This window comes from Hemicordylus capensis, chromosome 4 (assembly GCF_027244095.1).
Source record: "Hemicordylus capensis ecotype Gifberg chromosome 4, rHemCap1.1.pri, whole genome shotgun sequence".
NCBI lineage: Eukaryota > Metazoa > Chordata > Lepidosauria > Squamata > Cordylidae > Hemicordylus > Hemicordylus capensis.
In genome coordinates, this window is record NC_069660.1 from 101,346,504 (window position 1) to 101,367,723 (window position 21,220).

At 43.9% G+C, this 21,220-nt stretch overlaps 1 protein-coding gene across 10 annotated transcripts in view; it reads left to right on the plus strand.

The window, feature by feature from the left end:
* Positions 1–21,220, plus strand: part of NFIA (nuclear factor I A) — a 708,337-nt gene that overhangs the window by 482,381 nt on the left and 204,736 nt on the right. For all 10 annotated transcript variants that reach the window (XM_053243547.1, XM_053243546.1, XM_053243554.1 and 7 more), the window contains one exon: positions 9,594–9,659. In XM_053243547.1, the coding sequence (XP_053099522.1) occupies positions 9,594–9,659 (66 nt within the window). The remainder of the gene's footprint in view (positions 1–9,593; positions 9,660–21,220) is intronic.

Here is a 21,220-nt window from a genome sequence, read left to right on the forward strand (position 1 = left end):
ATGTTCCTGGTGTCACATGGACAAAACATTTCACACTTGGAGAGAAGGGGCAATTTTAACCCAACAACCATCCTCTCTGGTGCCCCCTGAAAATATGTCACTGAAGGCCTCCAATCAGGGACACATTGTGGGGGTATCAATACAGCATATGGATGTGGAGATCAAATAATATTACCCCTCCCCCTTGTATGAGTGAAATATTTTTCCACATGCTTGAGCCAGAGTTTCTTATTTTTAACAAACAGCTTCCAGATGGAGCTCTGCTGCACATCTGCCTCCTTGTGTTGGTCTTTTAGAAAACATATTTTTAAATTTTTTAAGAAAAACTGTACAAGCTTTGAAGTACATCTTAAAATTTATAATGTTAAGAGAACCACATCACTCCTAATACTTAATATACACAAACAATTTAAAAAGGAAGAAAAGGAGAGAAATTAAAAATTGTGTGAAATTATTCAGCCTTGACATACTTGTTTGTCTTTTCTCTTAATTAGCTAAATTGATCACGTTTAGAATAACCATAATAATTATTTCTTGCACTATTGATTATATCATTCACTCAAGTTTTCCTGACTGTACTTATTATTCAAGAATGTTCTAAGCTTCTTCCAATGACTTTCAAATATGGTCATAGCTTTAACTTTCCCATTTTTCAATTTGATGAGTGCACTTGTTTTCTCCATGAGCATAACCCACCATATCTTCCTATGCCACACCTCTGTGCTTGCCAATATACTTGATTTCCATTATTTAGATATTAGCAATTTTGCTGCTAGCAGTTACCCAACATCCTTCTATTTGCTTTTATTTTAACTGAACTTCTTACATTTACATTAAAAGTATACATTGGAGTTCAGTCTAAAGAATTCTTGTCTATCCAAATATACTTTGAAGCTATTCTCACGAGCAGTGAAAACCGGGCTAGGGAAGCCCAGACTGGTTTTCGCTGTGCATGAGAACCGCTGGGAGCCACGGGGCTTCCAGGAGCAGTGCGGTGGTGAGCTCTCTTAAGTAGACTGCCGCTTAACTGAATGTACCCCAAAACTGGGCTAAGTGATTGTGTGTCTGCCACGGCTACTTGCAGCCATGGCAGACATACTCGGAGGGGTGGAGGGCTCCCAGTAATGCACCACACACTCATGAGGTTCATTATTGGGGTTCCGGGGGATGGGGCGCCATGTGACAGCACTTCCCAGAGCCCAACCACCAGAGCGGCCAGGTGAGGCGAAGCCTAGGCAGCCTGCAGGAGAGCCATCGCTCAGCTGGGTGGACCATCCACCCGCCCAGGTAACTGCTTTTGATCATCTGCGGGGAAGGTAAGAAAACCCTCCTTCCCCACAGATAGCCTGCTTCTTGTGAATCATGTGAAGAGGTTCTTTGTGTTAGCCAAATTTATTTAACTGCCTTGCAGTCCTACCATATATGGAGCAATCCTACGTGATGTGATTGTATCTCCAAAATATATCTGATGCTGTCTGATATGTGAGAGTGATTCAAGCTGGTATATAATGAAGCAACTTTTTAAAATGGTCCTTTAATAGCAATATTTTTTGAAATCTCATTACCAAATTGACACACACACATTTCCATTGGCCTACTGGAAGTGCTTCATTTAGTTCTACGTCCCATTTTTTCTATGTTGATCAGATTCTTTAGTATCCTCTTCTAACAGTTCATATATTTTTGATAATGCCCCTTGACATTCACTTCCGGATATTGACTCTAACATTTGCTACAACCCAGATCCGTTCCCTGAGCCACTCTTAATAAAAGCCACTCTTTATTCCTTGTAGGTACTGTAACCTTCAGTACTTATCTGCCCACAAGATTTCAGTCCCTATCTGGCCATTTTTAATATGCATTCTTGGCAACACTTTTTTTTTTAATGCTACTGACACTGACCCATGATGCTGCTGCATCACAGGGAATATGTTAACTATTGCAACTGTGCATTCGATTTCAACTCTCCATTCTGTCACCCAGGCTGTTTAATATGTTCTACATGAAATGTGCACTATCTCCAATATGCTGATGACACTCATCTCTTCTTCTCCTTTTCACTGTATTCAGTTGAAGCTATGGAGTTGCTGAACTGGTGCTGGGGATTGGTAATGAACGAGATCAGTGGTTCCCAACCTGGGTTCCTCCAGATGTTCCTGAACTACAACTCCTATCACCCTCAGACGCAATTTATTGTGCCTGAGGTTGCTGGGAGTTGTAGTTCAGCAACATCTGGAAGAACCCAGGTTGGGAACCACTGGACTAGATGAAGGTCAGTAAATTGAACCTCAGTCTTGATAAGCTGAAGTGACTGGCCAGCATCCAATTTCCCATTCAGATTAATAGGACTTAATTTAGGCATGAGTAACTTGTCTCATTGATTTCAGTGGTGGTTAATCATGTTCTCAGGTTCACTTTCAAAATGAACACAGTACTGTCATTCACATAAATCCATGTACGAGTGTACAGACATCTGTACACTCATACAGCATCATGTCTGAACTGGGCTCTGATGTCTCAACTGCATTCAGTTGTGTGTGCCAACTGCATTCAGAATCATTCCTGAACACTGACAGCCTGGCCACCATTACTCTGGTGATGTCTCATTTGAGTTACTGAAATGCATAATCAGTTTGAAATTTCAGTTAGTACAAAATATGATAGCTAAGTTACTAATGAGAATGACGATAACAACTACTGCTAATATATCACTTTTCAACAAAAGTTCTCAAAGTGGTTTACATTAAAATAAAATTAAAAAATAAGACAGTTCCCTGACCCCAAAGGGTTCTCAGTCTAAAAAGAAACATAAGGTGGACACCAGCAACAGCCATTGGAAGGATACTGTGCTGGGATTAGATAGGGACAGTTGCTCGCTCCCTGTCAAAGTGGGCTTATAAAGTAGATCTCACTAGTGCTAAGCAATTACATTGGCTCCTGGTTCATTTTTGGCTCAGTTCAAGGTTAAAACTCTAAACTGTTTGGGTACAGGATACCTCGAGGAATGTCTCCTCCCATAGTAACTTGCACAGCTACTACGTTCTACTGCAGAGGCCTTTTTACAAATCATTGCAGTGTTTGAGGTGAGGACAGTATGACAGGGCACTTCAGCTGTGTTGCACTGTGGCTTACATTTTTCAACATTCAAGAAGGCTTTCCTAGTGTCAACCCTAATATGTCTTGGGTACCAGGTGAAGACCTTATTTGCTCTAGGCTTTTAATGGCTGACTTTCCCACTAACAGTGCAGAGGCCTATCTGAGAGACCTGCTTCCGGGCTGCATGGAGCACTTTGGAGGGGAGAGGTCAGCAGCAAAAATGCCCTCCTTCCCAGCACACACAGTTTGACTCTGGATTTCTAGACGCTATGAAGCCACTTTGCATGTTCTGTCACTTCATCATTAGTAAGGATGCTGGCCAGTATAATCTATATATATAATTATCTAAGATGTACCTGTGGCTAATCCCGTGTGTGACAGCTCTCATGAGAGTTTGCGAGCAGAAGCACCTGATTGGGCAGTGGGGGTTCCATATGCAGATAGGGAGCAGGAGCCTGTGGCACCGTGGTGACTTGGCAGTGGGGATTCCATATGCAGATGAGGATGAGCCTGTGATGGTTAAGGACAGCTGGAATGCAACTCTTACTGGTCAGAAGATGTTCTTGATTGGAGAGGGATAGATAGATAGAGCACAGCAGTCTGCGAAGACAGGGGTTGTGATGGATGAAAGAGCCACTTCAGGAAAAGGAATCAGCCGTTGTGTTAATTAGATGAGAAAACAAGATCTGTTAACACAGGAAGGAAATGAGGAAGAGAGAGAAAAAGAAAAAAGAATGGAGGGTAAGAAAGACAGAGGGGAAGAGAGAGTGGAGGAGAGAGAAAGAGAAAAAGCAGGGAGGGGAAGAGAGAAAGAAGGAAGGGTGAGGGATAGGCTGAGCCTGTCAGCGGCCTGAGGGGACCATGGCAGTGCCTATTGGCAGCAAGGAAGGGCCTAGGGGTGTGCAATTCGGGAATTCGGTGATTCAGTTCGGGACCCGAACCGAATCACCCCTGTTCTTTTTTGTGCCCAAATATGGGCCACCCGAATCACCCCTGATTCGGTTCGGATTTGGATTTAATCCGAATCCGAATCTGAATCAATTCGGGGGGGTAAAAAAGGGGCCATGGGGCAAAATTTTGAGGTGGGGTGGTAGTGCCCAATGGGTGGTGTCTACCACCCCAATTTCAGGGGAATTGGGCAAAGGGCTGATTTTTGGGGAATTTTTGAAATTTTAGTGACTTTGGAGCAGATTGGGGCAGAAAGTGGGGACTGGGGCAGAATAGTGGGGTGGGGTGGTAGTGCCTAATGGTTGGAGGCTACCATCCCAATTTCAGGGGGATTGGACAAAGGGCTGATTTTTTGAGAATTTTTGAAGTTTTGGTGACTTTGGGGCAGTTTGGGGGCAGAAAGTGGATCTGCCCCAAAAGAGTGGGGTGGGGTGGTAGTGCCTAATGGGTGGAGGCTACCACCCCAATTTCAGGGGGATTGGACAAAGGGCTGATTTTTTGAAAATTTTTGAAGTTTTAGTGACTTTGGGGCAGTTTGGGGGCAGAAAGTGGATCTGCCCCAAAAGAGTGGGGTGGGGTGGTAGTGCCTAATGGGTGGAGGCTACCACCCCAATTTCAGGGGGATTGGGCAGAGGGCTGATTTTTTGGGAAGTTTTGGTGTCTTTGGGGCACCAAAGTTTTTTTTCTGAGGTGTTTTGAGGAAGTTTTTTCTGAGGTGTGAATTCTCATTCAATGATAACAAATGAGATTTTTTTCAATTAAAGAACTCTCATGACCCCACTTTCACTTTTTCACACTCTCATTTACTATGAATATCAATCTAGCACACTGCACCTTATGAAGACAAACCTCAGAATTCACCAAAATTCACCCCTCTGCCCAATAACTCTCAAATTGGGGATAGGTGGTAGCCTCCACCCATTAGGCACTATCTACCAGCCCACCCCACTCTTTTGGGGCAGATCCACTTTCTGCCCCCAATCTGCCCCAAAGACACCAAAACTTCAAATATTCCCAAAAAATCAGGCCTCTGCCCAAGCCCCCTGAAATTGGGGTGGTAGCCTCCATCCATTAGGCACTACCATCCCACCCCACTCTTTTGGGGCAGATCCACTTTCTGCCCCCAAACTGCCCCAAAGACACCAAAACTTCAAATATTCCCAAAAAATCAGCCCTTTGTCTAATCCCCCTGAAATTGGGGTGGTAGCCTCCACCCATTAGGCATTACCACCCCACCCCACTATTCTGCCCCAGTCCCCACTTTCTGCCCCAATCTGCCCCAAAGACATGGAAACTTCAGAAATTTCCCAAAAATCAGCCCTTTGCCCAATCCCCCTGAAATTGGGGTGGTAGCCTGCACCCATTATGCACTACCACCCCACCCCACTCTTTTTGCCCAGATCCCATGCTATGCCCCCGAACTGCCCCCAAGTCACTAAAACTTCAAAAAATCCCCCCAAATCAACCATGAACCGAATCACCCAAATTTTTCGTGCCCAAAATTCGGGTGATTCGGCTCGGGCCCGAAAAATATCGGGGGACATCGGGGTGTTTCGGTTCGGCCCCGAATCACTCGAAATTGCTCGTTTCGGGCACAGATCGTTCTGTGCCCGAAATTTTTTGCACATCCCTAGGGCCCAGTCAACCACTGCTGCTATTTGGGGCTACCGAGGCCATTGGTGGAAGGAGGGAGGGAGGCAGGCAGGCAGGCAAGGGATGGGCCTGGCTCTGTCAGCAACTTGAGAGGAACAAGCAGCTATGGTGGCGGCGGCGGCAGTGAGGAAGGGCCTGGTTAACCACCGCTGCTGCTGATCCTGTGGGGAGGAGCAGGAGTGGGGCCCGGGTGATGGTGGGTAAATCTCCGGGGTTAGGGGCTGCAATTTGGCCAATAGGTGCCAGCAATGCTGCAGCCGCAACCAAGAGGAGTGAGGGGGATGGAGTAAAGAGATGGAGAGCAGGTGTGCAGCTCAGGTGAGGGTGGAGAGAACTCTGAGGGGAGGGGGGCTGTGGCAGGGGGGTGAGGGGAGCAATCAAGTACTAGCGCACAGATGCTCTGTGCGGGTTAAGCTAGTTAATAATTATTGTTTGATTTGACTTTAAGAATTGTTCTGTCTTCTGCTGTTTCACTGTATTCTTGTAAAAGTTGTTTTTACATTGTGTGAATGGCTTTGGAAGGCTATTGCTCCTGCAAAGCAATATATAAACTAACAAGCAGATAGCAGTTACTAGTGATGACTGTTTTTCTTGCTATACTAATTTATTTAGCGCCTAAATATTAATCCTGCCTGACCCCCATCACTCTCATATTATATTTAAGCCATTTTATACATCTTAAAACATCCTATAACTTATAGAATCATCTGAATAGGTGTTGGATTTTTTCCAGTGAGTGATGATACAAAACTTTAAGATGAGCATGTGGTAAAGTCCCATGAGCAGTGTACTTTTGCATGTGCCAGGAGATTGGCAACACTCAAGTATATGTTCTCCCATATGTGAGTACATTTCATATATACACTTGGGAGAACACATGTTTGCATTCGCCCCTACATTAAATTCCCCTGGTATATGAAACATTAGCACATCATCATGCAGGAAGACAATGTAGGAAATACAATCAAACAAAACTCCCCAATGAATATCTACATTACTGCAGTGTCATGAAAGCTTTCCCACCTGCTCTGTTGAACATTTAAATCAGCCCTTCTCTTCTTGTGTTCAAAGCAAATCTAGTCCTCATGCATGTTCTTAAACTTTTTGGCTTACACTACTATAGATCAGGAAAATAATGGTGAAAAATAGCATTACATTGCTAAATTTCAGTGAGTGGCTGCTTCTCATGTTATTGTTTCCAGGATAACACTTTAGAGGAATCCTTCTAGTTTTTGAGGATTGCTCTACAGTATATGCTACATTAGGGACTGGGTCTCACAATCAGTGAGACCTGGTTTTTCCTGGTGAGCGGGAAGAGCGGGCTAAGCCCACTCTCCCCGCTCATGAGCGGGCAGGGAGCCCTGGGCAGCTGCCCACACGATGTCTGGCTCCGTGATAGAGCTGGCGGGGGGTGAGGGGAGCGGGGGGCTGCGTGCCCCCGCAAGCCGCAGTATGCCCTGCGTGAGCGCGCAGGACATACTGGGGAGACCCCCCAGAGCCAGGAGGTGGCTTTTCGCCTCCTGGCCGGGGGTCTACGCATGAGTAGGTGCGGCGTGAAGGCACGGCGCAGCTACTCACGATTGCAAAAAGCAGGTTTGCAGGAGCGCTTGCTCTGCAAACCTGCTTTTTAGCAGGGGTTCTTGAGCGGGTTACCCGCTCAACCACCGGGCTCGCAGCCGAGCCCAGTGGTTCTTACGGTCACCAAAAATCGGGCTAGCCTCTGCTAGCCCGATTTTTGCTGATCGTGAGAAGTGCCCCTAGGTGTGATTCAATTAGATTACAATTCCAAAAGTTGTTTGGCGATTCATGGACCTTGCTTTCCAATTAGTTGTATATAATATATTTTCATATTTGAGTCTTCAAAAATATGTTTCTTTGAATGGTACATATGTGTCTTTAAAATGTAACATGAATTGATTGACTGATGGATTAAGTGCAATCAAATTGGTGTCGACTCTAAGCACCCACATAGATAGATTCTCTCCAGGATGATCTGTCTTCAACTTGGCCTTTAAGATCTCTCAGGGGTGCATTCATTGCTGTCGTAATAAAGTCCATCCACCTTGCTGCTGGTCATCCTCTTCTCTTTCCTTCAACCTTTCTCAGCGTTATGGACTTCTCAAGGGAGCTGGGTTTTCACATAATGTGTCCAAAGTATGATAGTTTGAACCTCATAATTTGTGCCTGAAATCAAAATTACAGCTTGATCCCAACTATGTGTGCTTGGAAGCAAATCCCACTGATTCAGTGCATTTTTACTTCCCCAAACAATGCTTAAGATTTTTTACTTTAGTCTCTTAATCTCTTCTGAATTGCTGTAATATGAAGGTAGTGTTTGTTTGGTTGCCATTCAAATTGCCATTAGAATTTATATTGTAGAGACAACTATTATTGTGGTCAGATAGACTCTCTAGAATAAGGGAATATCACCACAAACAAGAAAGGTCTTCTTTCTAGTGCTGAAAAAGAATACTGGTGGGGGGGCGGAATGCTGACATTCCATTCTCACAGCTCTTTATTTAGGTGGAAATCCATTAAGAAGGTTCTGTGAATTAAAGTAGCTTATGAAGTCTGTGCTTTCATATGGACAAAGATTGTTACTATGAACATGAAACAGTTAATATATTAATATCAGCTATTAGCACATTGAAAAACAACAACAATGGCTGACATCCTAAATAACAAAGTAGATGCACTCCAGGAGGGCACAGCTATGCTGGAGTTCAGAGGATGGAGTTGATTTTCTTTGATCTCTGTTTCCCTCAGAAATGCCCTGCATCATCAAAAATTATGACCCTGGGGGCTGCATGACCCTCAGGGACATATTTTCAGATGGCTCAGGGCATTTCTGAGAAAGCAGGTATCAGAGAAAATCTCCTCTCTGTGCTCTTCAGCTAACAAAGCTCTTTGCAGAAAAGTCACATCTTCCTAGCGTGCATCTGCTTTGTTAGTTAAGATGTCAGCCATTGTTTTCAATAGTGGAGAATCTTATACATATGGACATTGTTCTGGGTCACAAAACTGATATTCTTGGCTCTCTGCATTTTTTTAAAGCTCCTGCATTTGTGAATTTGGTTTCAGATATTGTCATATATGAAAAAATATTGGAAAACATCTGATAAATAGAAGATATTTTCCCCCAAATTTGTGAGATCAGAACTAATGTAATTATTTAATTCCAATAAAATTTTTCCATAGAGATCCTGTGAAAAGAAATGTCTGCTTCCTGCCTACTGGTTGTCATCCTGACTATTGACAGCTGACATCCTGACTATTGAAGCATCCATGCTTCAAGCAGCTACAAGGATGCTCAGAGCCTACATACTGCTCCAATGAATTCTGAATTTTTCAATGCCCCAGAAGCACTCCGTGGAAGCAGAACATAGGAAGCTGCCATATACTGAGTCAGACCATTGGTCCATCTATCTGAGTATTGTATACACAGACTGGCAGTGGCTTCTTCAAGTTTGCAGGCAGGAATCTCTTTTAGTCCTATCTTGAGGGGAATATCTCACAGTGCTCATACATCAAGTCTCCCATTCATATGTAATCAGGGTGGACCCTGCTTAGCTAAGGGGACAAGTCATGCTTGCTACCACAAGACCAGCTCTCCTCTGGTCTCTGCTCCCCTCTGCCCCTGCTTCCACTTCTACAAGCACCTCCATAACACAGGAAAATCCCCCCAAATATTAGCACTCTTGCACAATTGCACTCATAATTCAGAGCACAAGGGTGTCACACACAGACTTTCACTGCATTCCTCCATTGAAGTGGGGATGCTTTGGTAGTCAAGATGTCAGCCAAAACATTGTATGTGAATGTTCAACTTCTGAAGAAATTCTGTCTCCTTTCCACAGTGGAATTCTGTAATGTTTGGTCATATTTATGTTTTTCAGATTCAAGTCAGTCTGAAAGTCCAAGCCAGCCAAGCGAAGCTGATATTAAGGACCAGCCAGAAAATGGTGAGTTTATACTGGTTGCTGGCTTAAGTTTTATAAGCCTATATTTTAAGAACATAAGAACAGCCCTGTTGGATCGGGCCCAAGGCCTATCTTGTCCAGCTTCCTGCTGCACACAGTGGCCCACCGGATGCCTCTGGGAAAGCCACAGTCAAGAGCTGAGTGCATGCCTCTCTCCTGCTCTTGCAACTGATATCTAAAGGCATCTTGCCTCTTGGGCTGGAGTTGGCCTATAAGCCTCAGACTAGTAGCCATTGATAAACCCTTAGTAAAGCCATCCAGGCTGAAGGCTATCACCACATGGCAGATAATTCCATAGGTTAATTTTGTGTTGTGTAAAAAAGTACTTCCTTTTGTCAGTCTTAAATTTCTTGGCAGTCAGTTTCATGGGATGACCCCTGGTTCTAATGCTATGCTAGAGGGAGAAAAATTTCTCTCTATCCATTCTCTCCACACCATGCATAATTTTATAGACCTCTGTCATGTCACCTCTCAGTCATCTTTTTTCTAAACTAAAAAGCCCCAGGTGTTGTAGCCTTGCCTCATACGGAAAGTGCTCTAGGCCCCGGATCATCTTGGTTGCCCTCTTCTATACCTTTTCCAGTTCTATAATGTCCTTTTGAAGGGATGGTAACTAGAACTGTATACAGTACTCCAAGTGTGACCGCAACACAGATTTGTACAAGGGCATTATGATATTAGCAGTTTTATTTGCAGTATACTTCCTAATGATTCCAAGCATGGGATTGGCCTTTTTCACAGCTGATTCACATTGTGTAGACACTTTTATAACGAGCTGTCCATCACGATCTTCTTCTATATGCTGAAGAATTTTATCTTTGAGAATGCTTTCCATCAATTTGCCTTTTTGAAAATCAGTGTTACATTGGCTACTTCCCAGTCTTCTGGTACAGAGCCTGATTGTAGGGATAAATATATATTTTTGCAAGGAGGTTGGCAATTTCTCATTTGAGTTATCTAAGGACTCTTGGGTGGATGCCATGTGGCCCTGGTGATTTGTTAATTTTTATTTTTTCCAGACAGTTTAGAACATCATCTTTCATCACCTCTCTCTGACTCAGTTCTTTAGCCTCTGTCCCTGAGAAGCTCAGTTAAGGCACAGGTATATGCTTGGTATGCTCTGCTGTGAAGACAGATGCAAATAACTCATTTAGCTTCTCAGCAATCTTCATATGCTCCTTAATAATCCTTTCACTCTCTCATCAAATTGACAAACTGCCTCCCTGACAAGTTTCCTGCTTCTGATATATTTAAAGAAGTTTTTGTTATTCCCCTTGATGCTTTTAGCTAAATATTCCTCAAACTCTCCTTTTCTCCTCCCTTATTGTTCCTTTCTGTTCTCTTCATTTGGGCAGGCCTTTCAGTTTTTAAAGGAATTCTTCTTCCCTTTTATAGCTTCCTTGACTTTACTTGTTAGCCATGCTGGCATCCTTCTGGACTTGTAGTACTTTTCCTTCTTTTTGGTATACATTCTAATTGGGCTTCTGTTATTATGGTTTTAAATAAACTCCATGTATTATGGAGTGAAGTGAATCTCTTGATTTTCCCTTTCAGTTTTCACCTTTCAGTTTTCACCAAACTCTTTATTTTCAATAAGTTTTCTGTTATGAAATTCAAAGTGTCTGTGTTAGACTTCCTTGACGATTCTCTCCTCACATTGATTGTATGCTGAATTTGATAACACTATGGTCGCTGTTCCCTAAAGGTTCCACAACACTGACATCTCACACCAAGTGCTGTGCACTACTCAGGATTAAGTCCAAGGTTGCTTTGTCTCTGGTTGATTCAATGGCCAACTGTTCGAGGGCACAGTCATTCAGCCTGTCTAGAAATGTGGGATCTTTGTCATCACCTGACTGTGAATTTACCCAGTCTATGTGTGGGTAATTGAAGTCACCCATTAATACAGCTCTGTCCCTCTTTGACACCTCCCTGATTTCCTTCTGCAGCTCCCAGTCAGTGTCGGCATTTTGATCAGGACGACGATAGTACATCCCTAGTAGCACATTTCCTTTCAAGCCTTGTATTGTCACTCACAGACTTTCTGTGGAGGCCTCCAGTCTTTCTAGGTTTTCAGCTTGTGAGAAAGAAGGGATGGCCCTTCTTTAATATACAGTGCTACTGCATTCCCAATTCACCTCTCCCTGTCCTTTCTATTGAGTTTATATCCAGAAACAACAGTGTCCTGCTTGTTCACTGTTCCACAGTGTTTCTGTTCCACCCACTATATCTGTGTTTTCATTAGCAACCAAGCACTCCAGCTCGTCCATCTTGTCTCAGAGGCTTATGGCATTGGCATATAAGCACCCATATACTGAATCTCTTACCTGGTGTGTGCTATCTTTCTTATGCCATCTGATCCCTCTGAGCAGCTAGCACAGCCTTCTGTCTGCTTTTACCTGGTACTACTATCTGTCCCCTTCTGGTTTATCTGAAGCATCTGAAGGGGTGGCATTTGCCAAACTGGATACTGCCTAGCTCCTGTTGGCTATCCCCCAGGCATCATTTCAAAAGCTGCTCTGCAACTTTTTAAGTGCCAGTAGTCTTGTTCCACCTTGAATACAAAAGTGGAGCCCATCCCTTTTGTACAAGCTTATCTTTCCCAAAATGTGTCCCAGTGCCTAACAAATCTAACTCCTCTTCCTGATACCTCTGTCTCATCCATGCATTGAGGCCCCTCAGCTCCACCTGTCTCAATGTGTGGGAAAAGTAGCTTTGAGGTCCTGGAATTCAGTATGCTACATAGCAGTCTTAATTTTGCTGACTCCCTACCAGCAATTCCGAAAAGCCTCTCTAGATGCCACATGACGTCAGCAACCTTTGCACTGTGCAGGAAAGTCATAGTGAAGTCTGCACGCAGGTCACAAAGCGCCGGAGGGGGGGAAGCGGAGGGAGGAGTAAGTGCACCCTCGCCCGCCCTTACGGTCAAACCCTCCCCTTCAAACCAGTTCCGTGCACATCCCTACCACACAGCCACCAAAACAAGCCCTGACAAAAAACAAACACAGACACACACACACACACTAGAACTTCTCCCCTAAGGAGCTACCAGCAACTCAAAATCTCTCCCTCCTCCTGTATGTTTGAAGAAGAAAAAGTTTTATTGTTTTTCTTAAGAAGTTTTCTACCTTCTCTGGTCTGCTTCTCCACAGAGTTGGCTTCCTGTTTTGTTTGGGTTTTTCATTTTCAGTTGCAAATCCTGGGGCCAAATTAGATGAGACAGCAAGAGATGCATACTGTCACCCAACAGGTTTTTAAAACTGAAATTCAGCCATGGGCAATTTGTCTGACTAGAGGTAGGGACAAGCAGGTGCTTTAGCCCTTTTGTTTGGTAATTTTTCCAAACAAGGTTCGGGGGAGAGAGTTCTTTCCTGCCCATCAGTAGAATGATGCAGGTATCTTTTCTTTTACAAGTAGGAAAGTCACTCTAAAACGCCATTTTTAATCAGCATGCCATATTGTATTTATTGGAATGTATCTGGGCATGGGTGAGATTGTGCAAATTCAGCATTTTAAAGAGGAAAATGTCTCTGCTTCCCACCATCTTTCTTCAGGAATAGCAAGAGTGTATTTATGGTACTGAGTAACAATTAGTATTGGGACTGTGAGGGACCAAAGTTGAATGAAATGCACCAAGAGTGCAAGTCCAGCAACACACTTAATTATCATGTATTATTGTGATTTGACAGCCAGAAATTGATAGTACATGAGTTTTAATTGTAAACTTACACTTTTTTTACCCAAGGAATTGGTTACATTTAAATGTAAATGCAAACAGGACAGTATTCATTAGTGCAGCTGTTCTACATTGTTTGCTGAATTAATTGCTCATTAAAAACCCAGAGATGTTTAGCTTTTTTAAAAAAAGGTCTTTAATACCGAAATCAAACATTTTTTAAAAAATTCCAATGCATTCTTTGTGCTTTGAGCTGCAAGTACCTTAACGGTACCTCACAAAATGAAAGGCACCTTGTTCTTCCTAGTACCAGACAATGACATACAGCTACTCACAGAACTAGTTTGTCAACCTTTGTAGTAATTACACTGAGCTTGTAAATGCAGCCTAAGATTTCATTTATTCTCCTTATTTATTTATTTAGATAGAACTAAACTCACTTTTAGCTTCATGAGTCAATGGAATGTTCCAAGAAACAAAGAGAGTGATTCAGCCAATGATAAGCATTTTCAATATGGGATTCAAACATGGGATCTACTCATGCGCGTCAGTATTAATATTAACAGTATTAATATTAATATTCAGCATTAATATTAACAGGATTTAGAATGTATTTATCTTTGGCTGAAGGTACTCAAAAACTTTAATGGATATCAAACATGGAGTCAACAAGTAGATAGCTGCAGGTGTTTTTGAGATCATGGGGAAAGATGCAAAGGACCAATCTCCACTTCTAATAAGTGTGGGATGGAGAAGATGTGGCTGAACTACAGGGATCCTGGTAGGACTAGGCATACCCTTATCTACAAAGGTACACATATAGCCAGTTCTCACGAGTGAAAAATATGTTGGAGAAGCATCTTAGCTGGCTTCAGGAACTGTGCGTGTTCCAAGTTCTTGGTCGTGTGCTTGCAAAAATCTAGGTAGGAAGAGGGGTAACTAATCATGTGGGAGGCAGGAGCAGGATTGGCTGGCACCATCCTACCCAGCGTTTGCACTCCACCTTATCAAAAGTGAAGGAAATGCTGTCCAACCCAGCTCCTGCCTTCCACATGATCACTCCCGCCGCCCAGGTTTTTGCAAGCACCAGATAAGATGCTTCCCTGGTCCACTTTTCACTTGTGAGAACCAACCCATATTGTACCAGAGAATAGAGATGTGCACAAAATTAGTTAGCCCAGTACGGTTTTGGCCCTTATGAACTGGCCCCCAGCTTGGTTCGAATTTGAACCGGTTTGGATTATTTTGAAACCCTATTGGCAAAAGGGAATCTGGTGAGGATTACTGGTAAAGGGGGAGCTTCCCTAAACATAGAAGGGATTAAAGAGAAGTACTTACAAGTCATGGCCATGGTGGAGGTGGTGGCTTCCCCAACCCCTGCCAGCCTCCCCTCGAGTCTCCTGGGCTTCCAGCGGCTTGGTTTGGGCCTACTTTAGGCATCTGCACAGGCATGGAGGCCATTTTTGTCATGGAAATAGCCCATGCACATTCATGGGGGTCACAAAATGGCCTCCATGCCTGTGCAGAGGCCCAAAATGGGCTGGAAAATGTCCAAAACGGGCCTCAACTGGGCACTGCCAGCCCAGGAGATTTGGGGGTAGGCCGGCAGAAGTGGGGGAGCTGCTGCCACCCCCTCCCATGGTTGCTGCAGCTAGCAGCGGAACAACCTTTAAGTACTTCTCTTTACTCCCCTTTAAGTTTAGGGATGCCCCCTCCCCATTCCTGTACCGCTAAAGGGAAATCCTCACTGGATTCCCCTTTGCTGTTAAGGCTTCAAGCCTGTCCAATCCAGGTTTGGGTCGATGTCGAGCTTTTGAACCAAGCCAACTGTCACACCCCTACCAGAGAAATGAGAAATGTGTGTCAGAATAAAGTGAGTAGCATTAAATGGAAGAAAGAGAAACCATGTACTGGGCAGAGAAAAAGAAGCAGCGGTCAACAGAAAGAGAATGAACAGGATAGAGGGGAAGACATGAAGTGGTAGAATCTATATGGAAATTCATATATTATGAACATAATAGGAAAAGTTATCCAATAAAAGTGGAATGCAAGAAAGAGAAACAGGAGGGGGGAAGCTATTTCTTTAAAAGTATATCCCTTTGTCAGGGGCTTCTCTTTCTGAGACTTAGAAGTTACATTTGACACATGCACTGCCTTCCCTGAAGCAGGGTGAGTACATTTCCCCTAGTTTTAAGAAGTTGGCCGTTCCTGATATAAGAAAATCAAGCTGCTATCCTACCCAATTTCATTGTCCCCTCAGTTATGAAAATAGAATGTGGAGAGTTGTTGGGCATTGGCAAGAAAACAGGAGGAGACAGTTGTTCCACAATAGTGATGCAGCTTTTGAGAATTCCTCTGGGTGTGCCCTCATCACACAGAATGGGGACACAGATGGTGTACACAAGAAAATGTGCTTTTGGTCAATCTTAGAGATTGTAGCAAGCATGGGGAAGGTGGTGGCTGTCAGTTTATTGCTCGAAATCAGCATCTTAATTTATGCTTGAAAGGCAGTGGAAAAGGCAGACTCTGGAGTATTGGAATAATATGTTTTTGGCAATCCGTCCCATTTGATTGTCTGCATTTTGTACCAACTGCCGTTTCAGAACAGCTATTGCAGAAAGTTCTACTTAAAAATTACACTACAATTACCCTGTCCCTCATAAGAATCCATGAGAGTACAATTGTGTAGAAATTATGGTTACCAGGTCATAGTTTGGAATAAATTGTCATTTACCTATCATTCCTTGGAGCAGGTGAAAAGTACTTCTTGGCATTGCCCCTACATGAAATTTGAACTAATTGAAATTTAAATTTATTGACCCAGACTTGGAAAATAGGAGGGTGCAGAAGGCTAAATCCTGCCCTTGATCCGCATTGATGGGAATGAACTGAGATATGAGAAACCTCTGCTTCTTTTATCCGTGGAAATTGTGTTTTAAGGTCATCTTTGACTTTTGAGCCTTCAGTAGATGCTGCCTGCACATTTTCAAGCCTGTGTTCTCAAACATAAGGATGATAAACTTCATATTTAAAATTAAGGTTGGAGCATTCAAAAAACTAAATTCTGTGCTGCCCTGTGTAGAAGTGTGTATATATGTATTATTATTTTTAAAATGTATGCTGCTTTTTTACCTCCTAAAAATTCATCTCAGGTAGATTGCCACAAAACAAAACATACAAATAGAAAATTAGAAACTCTAAAACAAACCAACCACCAGAAAGAACAGCAAATCAAATCAAAGCAATTAAATCAGCAGAAAAAAACAATTAAGGTAGTCCACAACCGGAAGAGAAACAGGCCAAGTTACCATAGGATCATATCCCACAGTCAACCTCTTCTCCAGATACCAAGGTGGTTTTAATTACTTTCTTAAAGATGGTGAGGGACTCAACCACTGAGAAGTTGGTGTGGGACTCAGCCACTGAGAAGGCCCTGTCCTGAGTAGCTAACATGCACACTTCTGAGGGTGGCAGGACACAAAACAGAGCACCCCCTGATTAGTTCAGTGCGTGAACAGACCTTTGAGACAGGTGGTCCCAAGCCATTTTATTTATTTTTTTCTATTTTATTTTACACATTTTTATACCGCCCAGAATTTAAGTTATCTGGGCAGTTTACTACAAAACAACAAAAACAACAAAAAAGATTAAAACATTTCAACAATTAAAATTTAAAATGTTAAAACTATTATAACACAATTAAAACAATATCTAATTAAAAGCCTGGGTGAACGCATGCACCTTTTTAGAAGTTGTAAGAGATGGGGAGGCTCCTATTTCAGCAGGAAGTGTGTTCCAAAGCCTTGGGGCAGCAATTGAGAAGACCCATCCCCAAGTAGCCACCAGACTAGCTGGTGGCAACTGTAGACGAACCTCTCCAGATGATCTCAGTGGGAAGTGTGGTTCATAGCAAAGAAGACATTCTCTTAAATACCCAGGGCCCAAGCTGTTTAGGACTTTATAGGCTATAATCAAAAACTTGTACTTTGCCCAGAAACTTATCGGCAGCCAGTGTAGACCTTTTAATATAGGAGTTATATGGTCTCTCCAAGATGACCCAGAGACCAATCTGACTGCTGCATTCTGGACTAACTGTAGTTTCCGGACTACATACAAAGGCAGCCCTACATAGAGCGCATTACAGAAGTCAGGTCTGGAGATGACCAGCAGTTGTACTACTGTTCTGAGCTCATAAGAGAGCCAGCGTGGTATAGTGGTTAGAGTGCTGGACTAGGACCGGGGAGACAAGAGTTCAAATCCCCATTCAGCCATGAAACTAGCTGGGTGACTCCAGAGTCACTTCTCTCTCAGCCAGTCACTTCTCTCTCAGCCTAACCTACTTCACAGGGTTGTTGTGAAAGAGAAACTCAAGTATGTAGTACACCGCTCTGGGCTCCTTGGAGGAAGAGCGGGATATAAATGTAATAATAATAATAATAATAATAATAATTTATCTCAAGAAACGGACACAGCTGGCATATCAGCCTAAGCTGATAAAAGTTGCCTCTGGCCATTGCCTCAACCCTGGGACAACAGGGAGAGTTTTGTGTCCAGAACCACCCCCAGACTGAGTACCTGTTCCTTCTGGAGAAGTGTGACCCCATCCAGAACTGGCAGATCAAAATCATCTCCCGAGTTCCGACCCCACACAATAAGTACCTCTGTCTTATCTGGATTCAGCCTCAGCCTGTTACCTCTCATCCAGCCCATCACTGCCTCCATTTAGGGAAGATATGCCTACTCCTGATGACATGGAGAAATAGATTTGGGTGTCATCAGTGTACAGATAACACCCTGCACCAAATCTTCTGATGATCTCTCCCAGCGGTTTCATGTAGATGGTAAAACAACATCAGAGACAATACGGAGCTCTGAGGGACATCATACCGAAGTTCAGCTTTTGAAGAACAACAGATCCTGAGAGACACCATCTTGAATCTTCCTGAGAGTTAAGAGTGGAACCACTGCAAAGCAGTGCCTCCCACCCCCCTCAGATGCTCCAGAAGGATACTATGGTCAATAGTATTGAAAGCTGCCGAGAGGTCCAAAAGGACCAACTAAGTCACACTTCCTCTGTCAGTTCCCAATTGGAGATTATCCATCAGGCCGACCAAGGCAGTCTCCATCCCATAGCCCACCTGAAAGCCAGAAAGAAACGGGTCTAGATGATCAGTTTCATCCAAGACTGCCTGGAGTTGGGAGGCCACCTCCTTCTCAATTACCTTGTACAGCCACAGAAAGTTGGAGACAGGCCTATAGTTGCTCAACTCTGAGGAATCCAGGGCAGGCTTCTTCAGAAGTGGTCTAATTGCCTCCTTAAGGCAAGGAGGCATCCTGCCCTCCCTCAGAGAACATTTGTGATCTCTACTAGGCCTTCTACAACAACGTCCCTGCCATATTGTATTAGCCATGTCGGGAAGAGTCAAGAGAACTGGTGGTAGGCCGCATCGCTCCAAGCAGCTTGTCTACATCCACAAGTCACAAACGGAAAATGATTCAGCCTAACTACATAAGAGGAGTCACTGGACATCTCCGATTCAGACACTGCAGTAATTGTGGGGTTTAAATCCAAGTCGGCCGAATACAAGATATTTTATCCACCAAAAAATCATTAAATATGTCACAGCGGGTAATAGATGGTTCCAAATTCTGATTCAAGGGAGGAGAGGCACTCACTATCCCTCTCACAACCCTGGACAACTCTGCTGAATGTGAACTTGCGGATGCAGTATCGGCCAAAAAGAATAACTTCTTTGCCGCCCATATTGCCAGAGCATAGATCTTCAAATGTGCTCTGTGTTGTAATCTGTCAGATTCGAATAGAGTCTTCCTCCACTTGCGCTCCAGTCATCTACCTCACTGCTTCATCCCCCATTCTTCCGTATAACAAGGGGCCAATTTTGAAGCTGGCCGGAGAGGACACTTAGGTGCGATCATGTCTACTGCCCTTGTGAGCTTGCTGTTCCAGTTCTTGGAACCCTATTGGATCCAATAACCTCTGGCGGACCATTCTAATGAGTCCCTTGCCCCTGTGAAGGTGGGGTGTGACTGTGAATCCAACCTTAACCAGATGGCGGTCCATCCATGACAATGGGGGAATTACAGGAGTCCCCACCCACAGAACATTACTCTGATCAGAGTGATAGACCAGATCAAGAGTGTGACTCACAGTGTGTATCGGTCCTGATACCGTTTGGTATAGGCCCATAGTTGTCATGGCCGCTATGAACTCTTGAGCCACCCCAGACAAATTGGTCCCAAAGTGGACATTGAAGTCCCCCAGCACCACAAGCCTGGAAGACTCCAGCGCCAAACCCAAGACAAAGTCCATCAGTTCAGTTAGGGATTTCATCGGGCAGTGGGTCGATCAGTACACCAATAGAAGTCCCAGTCTATCCCTTGTCCCCAAACTTAGGTACACATATTTTATTTATTCAATTTTTTAATACCGCCCTTCCAAAATTGGCTCAGGGCGGTTTACAAGTAAAATAAAAACAGTTAAAATCAGTTAAAATCAAATGAATGAATGAATGAAAATCAATCAACAATTAAAACAAAGATTTTAAAATACCATAAAACAATCAGTTAAACAATAAACAATATGGTCAGACACTTCCACAGGGATCCTGGTCAGGTAGAGGTTATTCTTATAGACCACAGCCACTCCACCTCCCCACGTCCCCGCACCTGCTCCTCAATAGAGTTCCCTGGAGGGAGAAGCTGGGACCGGACTGGGCCACCAGCCTCCCCCAACCAAGTCTCTGTAATACATATCAGGTCTGCCCCTTCATCCGGAATCAAATAATGGATGGTGTTTGACTTATTCTGGACAGACCTGGCATTACAGAGGAGCAAGTCAAGGATTAGTGGGAGGTTGGCACTGCTCTCCAAGGTCAAAGAGATGGCAGGGCAGCCAGAAGGGGAAACAGCTAATAGATTTCTGACTTCCTTTCCCCTGTAACGACACACTGACTTGCCAACTTTATTTCTATTCCCCACCACCATCAGAATAGCCACCCCACAGTCAGTGGACACACCCCGTCTCCCCATCCCCAGACAAACCAAGAAACATCTGAAAAACCCAAGACACCAAAACAACAAAAGCCAAAAAATACCACCCAGCACTCACCCTCGTTGCCCCCTAAAGGGGCAGCCCCTTTGGTGTCAACCTCACTGGTGGCAGGCCCACCATCACAGGGCAGCAGCCCTTTTTTAAGCCCAGAAAGATGGCTAATCTAGGCAGCTGATCCTCAAGAACTGCTGACTCACTCCCTCTGGCCCCAATCCCACACAGACTCACCCACAGGGCAGCAGCCCCAGCCCCACATGTTAGAGGGCACACAGGCTGGCAAGCTGACAACAGCAGACAGCAACCACACAGGCTCTCACCACTGGACAGCAGCTGTCTCTGGGAAGCAGATGTTAAAGCCACAGCCGCAGCCGCAGCCGCAGCCGCAGCCGCCTCCTCCTCCTCCTCCTCCTCCCTGAAAGGCTCCTGGCAACTGAGGCACAGGGCAGCAGCCCTTTTATAAGCCCACAAAGATGGCTGATCTAGGCAGCTGATCCTCAGCTGATTTTACTGCATAATGACAAACTGTAGGGTCTTTGATTGCTACAAGACTTCCCAGAAGCATCTGCTGCACCTACTGAACATTTTCTCTGTGCCTTTACTTAATATAATTTCTATGCAATTATGGCAGAATTCAATCTTTGCAAGGCAAAACATGACTTTTAAATATTCTGTAGGGCCAAGTAGAATACAGTTGTTTTTCAGTAGGTTGTTTACCTTTTGATTTTATCAGCTTTGTCAGTTGTGATAAAGATTGAGGACCTTAACCATTTACCATAATGTTTATAAAATATGTTT